Source organism: Megalops cyprinoides, chromosome 4 (assembly GCF_013368585.1).
Source record: "Megalops cyprinoides isolate fMegCyp1 chromosome 4, fMegCyp1.pri, whole genome shotgun sequence".
Classification (NCBI taxonomy): Eukaryota; Metazoa; Chordata; class Actinopteri; order Elopiformes; family Megalopidae; genus Megalops; species Megalops cyprinoides.
The window spans coordinates 14,246,312-14,258,698 of NC_050586.1; the positions used below are offsets into that span (position 1 = coordinate 14,246,312).

Here is a 12,387-nt window from a genome sequence, read left to right on the forward strand (position 1 = left end):
TATGCATTCAAGCAGCTAATTTAAACACAGCCTTAATAAAACATACGGGTACGCAGGTGTCTCAGCCAGTTAGCTAATACTGTAGGCTATTTTAGTGCTATGCAATTTCCAAATGTGCCCTCCTGAAAAATATTTAAACTCAAACAAACGGCTGCAGAGTAGCCAAACTAGGCCTGTCCAGCGAGAGTATGGGTAGTACCTGCTGCACGTATCCATGCATCCTGTCCTTAGACTGGATTGGCCTACGTCATTACGGCATGGGAAAATATACAGTGCGGTCATTGGTGCTTGTCCATGTTAGTCAAGGCGTTCCTCTACTCGCCTGATCAAATGCGTCAGGCGCAGTCAAGTTTGTATGACCTACAATAACCTCCCGATTACAGTAGCGGGGTGTTGTGGGCCCAGCTGTACTAGCGGGGCGATCGGCTTCAGTGAGAAAGAAGAAAAATAATAAACCCTTCGTAAATGGGTTTATTATCACAACAGACGTTGTTTCTGTGTCTCTTGTTCAGTCGCACCGATCGACTCATCACTTTTAATGGATTATCGTCTTGTCTACAGGACCAGTCCTTTATTGCCGAAGTAGGACATTTGACTGAGGAGGTTCGGGAGCTCTGTTCATCCAAACGGAACTCCATTTTTTAACCAGTAATTCCATCAACTCGACGAATCAAATGGTAGCCGTCTAGGTAAAAGTTCTTCAGGATACAGGATTTTCCAAGGTAATCTATTTGACAGACCACGCTGTCACTTGTCTTTATCTGATATTTTTAGGAAGGTGATGGTGAACCCAATTTTAGACGCCTAGCTAACGTTAGCTGTCACTAACGAAACGAGTTGCAAGTGGCGTTTTGTTTTAACAACATAGCGGTAACGTTAGCTAACTAGTTACTCTAACCGCTAGCTGCATACATCCGTGTGCTGATGCTTGTAACTAGGCTAAGCTGGCAACCAGCAAGCTAGCTTGCCAGTTAAACAAGTCGCACTCGGCAAACTGGCCAGCTAGCGTTAGCTACGTAGCAGGGTAGGGAACATTTGGTACCTTATGATGGTAAACTGTGGTGCACTGTTGGCATCTCTTGTGACTGCCGCATTTTCCTACCATTTAGCCAGGCAACGTTGTATGTATACGTGTCAGCACAATCTATCAAACGTTAGCTCTCAAATCGTACATTGTGAACTGCCGGCAAGGTTGCATTTTTTCAAAATTATACTATATTGGGTAGCTGAGCACAAGGTACGTTGCACGGTACACAGATTCTTTAGCGTTTGCATCTCAAATGAGATGTTACGTTAACTAACGTTAGTTGGTAGCAGCTAGCTTGTGTGTTACTGTTAGCCATCTAATGTGGCTAGTCGGCCTTGGTTAGTTGTTTGCTGATAGCCACTAACAATTAGCCAATAAGCTAACGCTGCTTCGTTTGAAGCTCTCGCTAAATCCCTGAACAGATGCAAATCAATGCAAGGATACAAGAATCAAGGTTCAACTAAACTGTCTCAGTTATTTACCACTCTACCTTTCCAAAATTAACTTACTTTTAGTTGTTGCGTTGTTCGGAAAAAAACACCAGTTAGCGTGCTAGGTAATACCGCACCTTGCGGCGTTTGGCCTGTTGTGCCTTTGTTGTCCGAGGTTAGCAATACGCGAGAGTAACTTTTCATTTCGGTGCTGACCACGACCCCTTAGAAGAAGAGCGTTTTGTAGTAATTAAGTTATGAAAACAAATATTCACGAAACAAAAAGATTTAATGTTTTTGTAAATTTGGAATAGTACAAATTTGCGTGCAAGCATGCATTAACATTTTCCAGTGTGCGTAAGTACCAGTACTTTTTTATAGTGAGTCTGAAATCTGAATATTTGATTTTTACTAATGATGCAAAGCTTTTACTCCTCAGTGAATTGGTTTTCATGTTTCTGTAGACCTCGATCTGCGATGAACATGGCAGTGTTCAGTTCTCAGGTGCTGTTTGCAGTGACAAGATCAAGGTGAGAAATCCTCATTATTGAAAATTAATTATAAAGACTCAGTTTCGTGGGTAATTCCCATTTACAATGAAACATGTGTTTTATGTATGGATCTAACAGGTGTTGTCAGTCATATATTGGAAAACAAAACTGTAGACAAGTAAGTTTGGTACATAGAAAACCCCAAATTGTTTGTGCAAGTACATACATACGTGCATAGACACACACACATTCTAATCTTTTCATTATTATTATTCTTTATTAGTTAGTTTCTAATATCCATACGATTTATACCTTTGGTATCATATATCAGGTTTGCTGGGGTGATTAATGGTTGGCTTTGCAATTGCAGGGGATCCTACTTGCTCTCTAAGAGGCATAGCTGCTGCTCACTCCCATCCACGGCATATGTTCGGTACCACCCAGATCTCACCAATTGGACTGCTTTGTCCACGAGGCACAGCACTCCGGCCCACTTCAGAGACATCAGGCCCAGCTGCATACCAGCACGGTCTTTGCACAGCTCCTGCAGGTGGCTCCAGGAGGTGAAGGAGAAGTCTGCAGGGGAGGATAATGAGAAGGACCCCACTGCTCCCACACCACCTCCCCCTTCTGCTCCGGCTCCCAAAGTACCAGATAAAGTAGTAGTTAAGAAGTCCCTGGGCCACAGGGTGTTGGACGAGCTGAAGCACTATTACAATGGATTTCGACTTCTGGGAATCGACACCAAGATCGCTGGCAGGATGGTGTGGAGGCTACTGCACGGACAACAGCTGACCAGACGAGAGAGGAGAAGGGTATGGCTCCTGCACTGACCATTTCTCTACTGTACAGCCTGGTCTTGGTGATCATTTCTTGAGCAGAGCGTTGCCATTTTTTTCTTACTGTTCCCTTGACTTTCAGTATTATCATCCATCTGTATGATTTCTGCATCTAACCACCTTGGAACAGCTGGGAATGCCACTTGGCTTCTCTGTTTGTGTCAGGATGAAATGCCAAAGTTGTCATCAGCAAGAGCTTTTTTTGTTTGCATGATGATGTATTATTGGGTGTGCATGGTTTGAAATGATGCCCTCTGATATTGAGGAAGTTGGTAGGGGGTGGCCTCAGGCAATGTTTTTCTGTAATATAGTAACTACATGGTGTATTTTAACTGGGAAATATTATTAAACCAGTCCTTTATTGTTTCAAATACTCTTCATGGGAATATAGTCTAGTTAGAGTGCGATTAACAAGTGGAATGTGCATTACAGTTTTGAGTTTATTTTATGCATTAGGGTCAGACAGGACAGCTGTCTGTAAGGATGTCTTGATGTAGAGGAGATGCCATAGTTGATCATGAATAGCAGGTTAGTGACTTAGTTTTTAAGTTTTTTTTTTTTTAAGTTTAATTTGGGCAACACAATATCTTAAAACAACCCTCTGAATGGTCTCATGATGAACCTGTATGATAAAATGTATGTAATCTTTGTTGCTACAGCCAACCCTCTTTGTGCACTATGAACCCACTAGCTGGATGTTTCATACTTCCATCTTTCTGTATTCCTCTGGGTGTGCCCTGCCTTGTATAGGCTACTCAACTCTCTCACTGGAATCAACAGATGACTAGAGGTCACAAGTGACTTGCTACTTTTAACCTGCACAGCTGTGTGGAAAAACTATAGAAAAGATACTGTACAGCGTGGCAGAGGCAAGACTCCGGAAGTAAATTTTATCCATTGAGAGACAGTTTCCAGCTGGCATGATGTGTGGCAAAAATGAGTTGCAGTCACTGGGAGGGGGAGACTGTGTGGTTTCACTTCCAGGAATCTGCCCCTGTAAATTCCCACAGAACGGTTTACCTAACAAGTAGTTTTTTCTCATTTTTTTAATTGCATTCTCTTAACGTTTTGCTGGGAAATACACAAACTAGTTTGCATCTTGAAATTTAATGAAATTTCCTAACTTTATAGCCTCTGTGTGCTTCTTTTTAATGATGTTATGGCCTTTTGCATTTATTCTGAGGATTTCTATCCTTCCTTTCCCATATTGCTCCTAGGCAATTAGTCTTGCTGATTGCTAACTAGTTAGCTGTAAAATAATGTGTCTGAGCAGTTCCACTACCAACAAACACACACATATATTCCTCTTCCCTGACAACTGCTTGACCCCACACTGTTATTACAACGCAGTTAAGAGATGTATGTGTCCACTTACTGGTCCCAAAAAGGAAGTTGTCAAGTAGATAAATGGTGGCACTTAATTCCACATTGCACTTAGTATGTCTGGATACTATTGACCCTTGATTTTGCATTCATTTCTTCCAGCTCCAACATGTATTGTTACCATTATGGAAAAAATAGCTGGGGGAAAGGTCATTTGTAGGAATGTTTACTAAAATACAATGTATGTTTTTCTCTTCTTTTTTTACAAATACTCTATGTTTAACAATGGTTTCCCACATTCAAGAATATTATGCATATTCACATCATTTCTATATGAGAGCCTAACTTTACTTTCTTCTTGAGATGGGGATATTGAATATGCAGGTAAGGGTTGCAACAAATAGCAAGTGAGTATGTTTAAAATAAAAAAGAGTATATTTTTATTACTGTGTAGGCTTCTGCATTAACCCCAAGAGTAACCTACCAAAGTTCCCCAGTAGGGCTGAGTGTTTTATTTTTCAAACAAAATTTGACAGGATGATGGCCAGTTGATTACTAGCTACTAGCTAGCATGCAGTGACCTTAGATTGGAATTGTCTGAAATTATGTACCTATGCCAGTCACTGGGTCTGCCCCTCCCTCCTGTTAGAGACCACAGAGTTGCTTTTCACCACTTGTGACCTTTTCAGATATTGTTTGTGAGACTGTTAGCTGTTGTTGGGGAATTCATCTTGTCTCAAGTCTGCACTATTGACAGTTCTGGAGCAAGGCAGTGTTTGATTTTTTTTTTCCCCATGAGAAGCTGCTCATGATTCACAGACATCATTGTAACTTTCTGCTGAAATTATGAAAATAAATCAAAAATAAGTCCCTCAGCACCTCTTAAACTTGGTCATTGGTTAAACATATGGTCCACCGTATAATTAATTAATTCGTTGTTATTGTTTTTAACAAGGGGTGACCACGTGAAAAGATGAACTACCTTGCAATATTTGTAAAAAAAAAAAAAAAAAAACCTTGGTAAACCTTAGGTCCTGTTTATTTAACTGGGTTAGGATTCACCTATGTTATACCCATGTATTGTTTTTTGGATGCCTGTAGAGTAGGTAGGTTACTGTGGCCCTTGAAACCAAGGAAAAACATTTTTATATTTTAATTCATAACATTCATTACTGTAGTGGATACTGTTCTGAGCCCTGAGCAATCCAGATTACCTTGGATTTAAAATGTGCTGTATTTGAGGAGACAATCCTCAGAGCAAGCAAATGAGAATAGAGCACTGAGAACAAATTCATCAGTGCCCAGTTTCAATGGTATATGTATCAAGAGATGAGTCTTTTAGCTGAAAGCCATGGGTAAGGGGTGCTGACAAAGTCCTTTTCCCAGATATATGTAGGATCATGCACTGCCTCTTCTGGATTAAATTGAATTTAATTTCATTTTTAGAGAAAAAAAATATTGATGTCATGTAAATGATAACTAAGGATACACAAAGAAGTGCAAAGTGCAGTCTCTCTGAGACCAGGTTTGCTTACTTAGAGTGGCCCATCTACTGAATTGCATGAAAAACTGGGCTTTACAAATACCTTTTGGTCAGCCTTTTTAGAACTGTTCTGCTGGCAGCTATTTAGAGCATGTTTGCATACTGTGCCCCACTGAAGACTGTGCTGGATAACTGCCATTGTGTACTGATGTGAGTGCATGACACCATTCATTCTCCCCTCAGCTGATGCGGACATGTGCCGACCTGTTTCGCCTGGTCCCATTCATGGTCTTCATCATCGTCCCCTTCATGGAATTCCTGCTGCCAGTTTTCCTCAAGCTCTTCCCGGAAATGCTGCCTTCCACCTTTGAAACTGAGACCAAAAAGGCAAGTCTACCTATCTGTTAGTTTAAGGGCAAGGTGGTGCTTTCAGTTGCTCTACAGAGGTATTGTATGTAGGTATTTTATAATGACCAATGATAGTTACATCTTGATATAGCTATACGTTCTGCACTTCAGAACTCCAATACACTCATCTCCCATAGTAATGGATATTTATATTCTCTTGGTCCTCAAGAATTCAAACCTATTTCAAGAGCTCAAGAGAGAAGACCGTAAACAACCCTAGGCTCTTACTTGCTTTCACCACTCCAGTCCTGACCTTTTGACCTCGATAAGCCATGCAAAAATGTTGCCACATTAGTGTTATGATGGGAACATAGCCATTGTTTCTGTTTGTACCTTATTCCATGTATGGAGGAGTGGAAATGGCTTGACATGGTACAGAGGCCTACTGGTGAGCCTGAGTTAAATTCCTTTGAGGAAAGACAGCACTCAAAAATGAGTAGCTAAGGAGAAAAGTCTCCCTGCATGGGTAGGATTAGGACCTGTCTGGTCAAATGTTCTCTGCTGCTGCTGTGAGCTGGGTTTTTGATGGCCCAGTGATTCTGTGAAATTTCCTCGTGCTTGTCTGCTGGATGCATCGGATATTCTAATCGACAGGCCCCTTGGAACACACAGATCATGCAGTTGGGGTTAAATCGAGGCTTCATCTGTATTAAGTCAAAGCCTGGCTGACATGTGCTTTGAAGCAAAAGCAGGCTTTTGTCATGTTCTGTGAGTGGTTTTAAAATAGGGCTGTACCCCCTTGGACAGTAGCCTGTTGCATTGCGGTGGAAGGCCGCTGGAGTTACCACTGACCTCTGTTCTCTCCCCACAGGAGGAGAAGCAGAAGAAGGGCCTGGCTGCCAAACTGGAGCTGGCTAAATTCCTGCAGGAGACCATCGCCGAGATGGCCAGGAGGAACAAAGCCCAGACCAATGACGAGACCCAGAGATTCTCCACCTACGTTCAGAAGGTAAAGAATCCTCTTACACTGCTTGCAGCAGCTTGCTCCTGCAAGGCTACGCTCCCCTTTTCTGCCTCTCCTGTTATATCTAAGTTGTTTTGAATGAGGAAGCATGGGGGTTGAACGGCTTCTAGTTTTTGAATCATCCCCAGACGGCGTGGTGTCATGTTATCTCCCAGCTGTGTTAGTCATTAACTCAAAGCCGTGCAGCTGAAATGTATATGTTGAGGAGAAGGTCAAAGGTCTCGGCGTGCCACGATATGATGAAGGACACTGGAAGTTTACATTATAGAGCTTCAGTCCCCCAGTGCCCTGTATTACAATCCAGACTAAACAAGGCTGTTAATTATTGCAGCAATTGACACACAGGTGGAATTGCAAACCTAAAATCCTAGGAATGTTTTTTGAGCGGAAGACACCTGTATGAGTACCTCCTGGCAGGTCAGATTTCTGATTCAGAGAGGCGTCTTGTGTCCCATCCCCTAGGTGCGTCATACAGGAGAACAGCCAACCACGAAGGATATTGTTAAATTCTCCAAGCTGTTTGAGGATGAACTGACTCTGGAGCACCTGGAGCGCCCCCAGCTGGTGGCCCTGTGTAAGCTGCTGGAGCTGCAGCCCATCGGCACCAATAACTTGCTGAGGTTCCAGCTCATGATGCAACTGCGAACCATCAAAACAGACGATGAGGTGAGGGAGGTGTGGGGCCTAACCTCTCAATGAACGTCTTGCTATTTTCTCAGGTTTTGCATATTTCTGTTTGCCTTCAAGTCATAAACACACGGAATTCTCCCTACGTTTGTTCAAGGAGAGGAAGTGCCATGTAGGAAATATTTCTTCAGGGTTGCAACACTGCAGATTTTTTTCCCCCTAACAAATTTTCCTGAAATGAAACTTTGTGCTGTGAGATCCAAGCTGCAGATGGAAGAGCATTGATAGCTTTTCTGTTCCGATTGTTCTTGTGCAATGTGCATACTGAGCTGTTGCATAACCGGTGTGTGTGTGTGCGTGTGCACGCCTGTGCTCACAGATGATAGCAACAGAGGGCGTGGCTGCCATGAGTGTATCCGAGCTCCAGGCAGCCTGCAGGAGCCGTGGCATGAGGTCCCTGGGGTTGACCACCGATCAGCTGCGGCAGCAGCTTCAACAGGTACCCTGCCCCCTGCCATTGTGGATGTAGCCATAGCAGCCAGGATTCATGAATACTGCATGAGGCAACTCTAATTCAGACATAAAGCTACCCACAGCAGACCATTTAAGATATTGTCTATTTGTTAGTTAGGGCTAATCTAATTACAGATATTATAGTGTTCTCAGATGACATTCATTGAAGATCATATTCATTGAAGATCTCTGTACCTGAGTATGGAGGCTTATTCAGCAGGCAGGTCTGCAGTTGTCCGCTGCTTTGAACTGTAATCTCCTTACTCCCTGTAACAGTGGCTGGATCTGCACCTGAAAGAGAATGTGCCGCCATCCCTCCTGCTACTGTCCCGGGCCATGTACCTGACAGACCTCACGCCCAAGGCCCCTGTCATCCCACCTGTGCCCAAACTGGAGGTACTCAAACAGCTTTAAAAACCTGAGATCAGACACAGGGCTGTTGGTTACAGATTTGGAAAAACTGTATTCTGTTTTGGGCAGAATATCATCTTTTAGCTTAAACATTGGTCTCTGACCAGGCTATAGGAATGTATCAATGTGTTCCAGTATGTTAACATGTAGGCAGTATGATGCATTACAAAGAGCAGTGTCTAATAAGAAAATAAATAGTAAAATGTAGTACAGTATCATATATTATTATAATTCATTTATAATATACCAAGTATATGTACACTGTGAGCTTTGTGACAGATGCACACCTGAAATTACACATAAAATAATTAATACACGCATGTTGGTTCTCAATTTGTAAGATGATGAAAGTAAATTCAAACTGTGAGATTACGTAATGGCTTTCAACTTCATGTGGATTTTGGCTGCTCCTGCCTTTCAGAAAGTGACCCCACCCTCATCTGAAAGTGCTGAGACCCAAGAAAAGCCTGCGTCAGCCTCTGCGGATATGCTGGTGGACTCTGCCCCGGTCGTCAAGGACAAAAAAGTGAGTTGGCACATTTATATACATGTCCAGATTTACACATCAGTATAGTAAGTTCTCCACACAAACGGGCAAATTCATTATACTTTGCATTTGTTTGTATTGGTCTTTGTAATGTTATGTTAAATCCAGGAAAAAAGAGTGGAGTTGGAATATTGGGATTTTCAGCACTGAAAGTCTTATGGGAAATTAATAAGAGTCTGAATATTCAACTCTGGTGCTGTGTATGTATTTACATATGGCCCCGGTGTAGTGGAGGATATGATTTTTTTTTTTGATTATCATGTCTGAATTATTTTATTTTTGCTTCATTGATTGCATTGCAGTTGAAATGCTTTGTTTGCTGAGTAGCACTACTGTTATTAAACTTTTTTTCGGTTTTCAAGGAGGAAGAAATTGGGGATAAATCCACTCAAATTATTCCAGAAAAACCACCAACTGCAGCTCAAGTAATACAGGTAAATCCCCTTTGTCGCTCAGCTTATGACACACTCATGCTCCCTCATTGCAGTGCCATCAATGTTTGCTGCTCCCATTTTGTTTTTCTTCACAAATACACCATTGTAACTGTTAAGAGCTGCCATGTTGGCATCTAAGGCAAGCATCACAAAACGTAGTGAAGCTGTGTGTCATTTCTGATGAATTGGCCGTACACCTCTCTGTGACACGTGGTCGTTTCATTGTTGTGGTGGGGAGGCTTACTGTGCGTTTCATCCCTCCAGGCTAAAGGTGCTGAGGTGTCCCAGAAAAGCAAGATGAGCGCCAATGGGATCTGAGGGCCAGTTTGGGCCAGGACTGGCTGAAGGGATCTGTCCCACTCTGGGCAAAGGGAAGAGCGAGATGCGCTGCTATAAACCGGGTGCAATGCCCCCGCTCCTCCCCCCCCCCAACTCGCTCACTCTGAGATCACAAAGGCCACAGGCCCACTTTCCAGTCCGCCCAAGAAGAACGCTCCTACCCCGGACCTGAGGACGTCGGAGCCTGGCTGCCAAGGCAGACACCACTCCCAATTCCAATCGTCCATGACTGAGTCAGTCCTCTGCCAGCGAGCCCGACTTTGAATGCAAGACACTTTTCTTTCAGACATAAGTTTGTTTTAGGTGTGCATTTTTAAAAAAATCAACTCACTCCCTTTGGTTTCAAGTTTTTCGTTTTCACGCGTTGACACATTCTGGTGAAAAAAATCGTATAGAAATTGAGCTGTTTCATTGGAGTAAAACTTTTCAAAAATAATTTTGCAGCACGAAATATAACATTACTTTGTTTTGTCTTGCTCAATAGTTTCACTCCTGGTAGTCGAACCACATTTTGTATATTTGTAAATGCACTGTACATTGTTTTCAGTGTCTGGCATATTTTAAGTACAGCTGCGTTGTACAGTAATATGAACTTTTGACTCTTTGATTGTTTTTGTTTGCGTGGGGCTATCTGAACATGAGGCTGATTGAAGTGTCACTGTTGTTTTAAATTGCAGCTGAGAATTGTAAATTTACACTGGTAAATTTTTCTTATAAGGAATTTGAAATTCTGTCCTCCATCAGGAGATTCTGCAATACTGTCATGCAGCTTTCCACTCTCTGCCTTTGTGCAGAACTAGTCTGTAAAATTATTTTTATATTTAAATATACAGTGTATATATTGTGCAATGATATTCCGTTCCCCCCCTTTACTCTGAGATATAAATCTGAAATTCAGTGAATTCACCATGAATTTACTAATCTTATGTATGAAAACTGATAGAAACTACAATGATTTTACATGTCAACAAAATAAGGTAATTGTCCTCCATGATTTGTTGGCCCTGATCTTGTAAATGATCATAAATTATTTGACCAGGAGCATGAAAAGGAACTAGAGGTACAAAATTATTAACGCAAATAGATACACCACCACATTATTGTAAAATAAGATTTGTATTAATTTCAAAATGTCGAAAATACAATTATGAAAAACTGAAAAGGCATACCACTGGGGTAAATTAGATGTACTATATATATGTATATATATGTATGTAGTTCAGTGCTTGTGATTTTGTATTGCCTTAGTGCTGGAGAAAACCACTCAAAACAGGGTGATTGTCAGATGTGTGTTAAATTGAAGTTTACACCGACCTGGATTTCCTCCCAAATTCAGTTTAACTGATTCAGATTACCTCACTGGCATGTCAGCACACTGCCCTTTCTCCAGCTCCTCTCCTCTGCTGAAAGGACCGACAGGCCTCCCTTAGCCATAAAGCTGACCTCTGCGCTTGCTCGTCTCCAGCTGGTTGTTTAAAACCCTGGGAGGACAGAGGATATCATCACAGGCAGCGTTGAATCGGTGGATGTTGCACATTAGCTAATGCTAGAGGTGGTTCACAGGTCAGTTTGCTGACTGAAAAATTGTAAAACAAAGGGCAATCCTTTCAGTGTACCTACCCGTTTTGCAGTTCCTTACTAAAAGGGTGTATTTTGGTATACTTGGTTCAAAGATTTATGTAGTCGTTGTGACCGAGAAGGTTACACGAAGTGCTTGCTCCATTCGAGTTTTACTGCTGATTTTGTGGAATGTTTTCTTTGCTCTTCCCCATTCTTAGTTAACACAATTAAGGAATGTCATTGAAACAATCAACAGGTTTTTTTTTTTTTTTTTTTTTTTTTTGAGTGGAACCCTTGCAGTAGTCCACTTGCTCTTAAACTGAATGGTTTTGTTTACAAGAAACCAGCAGTTTTTTAGTACCCTACAGACTAGAGCAGGCAGACTTGGGTTCATTGTTTTGCTGTTTATATTTTGAAGTGAAATTTAAATGAAATAGTCAGATATTTATTTGAGAGACTTCAAAAAATACTGCGGTGTCCTAAGCCGTCACCGTTCTGGTATAGAAATTAAATTACCTGGGGTTAGTCATGCAATATGCCATGGAAATTGATGATTTATCATCACCAAAGTAGGATGACATAGCTTAGAGCTTCAAAATTCTGGAATATTCCCTGTGTACTTTGCTATCCTGTTGTGGAACTCATGTTTTGAGACTCATCTAGCCTGTTGGTGCCATGTAACTTCATGTTGGAAAAACAACAAGCCTCAGAAACAAAGCTGTTCTCCAGCAAGACTGTTACCATTTTCATACTGTAATTGTGGCTTGCCCAAAGCATGAGCATTCTTAACACCATGGACCTGCATTCAAGCTGGCTTTACTGTGTAATGATATCACTGCAGCGGGAGCAGTGTGGCTATGATGAAGTCACAAGTCTGTTCCCTGGCACATTACCCATTAGGTAAACCTGGATGCTTTCATGGTTTTTAAGATGTCAGTTAAACCCCATGCTTGCCATTTCCATCCTACTGCATTGCCTTCATATGTGTAT

The 12,387-nt window shown here is 41.8% G+C and overlaps 1 protein-coding gene across 1 annotated transcript; it reads left to right on the forward strand.

Moving 5' to 3' along the window:
• Positions 1-386: 386 nt before the first annotated feature.
• LOC118777111 (LETM1 domain-containing protein LETM2, mitochondrial-like) lies at positions 387-11,647 on the forward strand. Its single transcript, XM_036527846.1, has 11 exons — positions 387-722; positions 1,923-1,988; positions 2,320-2,764; positions 5,838-5,981; positions 6,814-6,951; positions 7,429-7,632; positions 7,973-8,092; positions 8,383-8,502; positions 8,939-9,043; positions 9,427-9,498; positions 9,763-11,647. Exons 2-11 carry the CDS (start codon positions 1,936-1,938, stop codon positions 9,814-9,816), a joined length of 1,455 nt encoding a protein of 484 aa, XP_036383739.1. The 5' UTR covers positions 387-722; positions 1,923-1,935; the 3' UTR covers positions 9,817-11,647.
• The last annotated feature ends 740 nt before the right edge of the window (positions 11,648-12,387 follow it).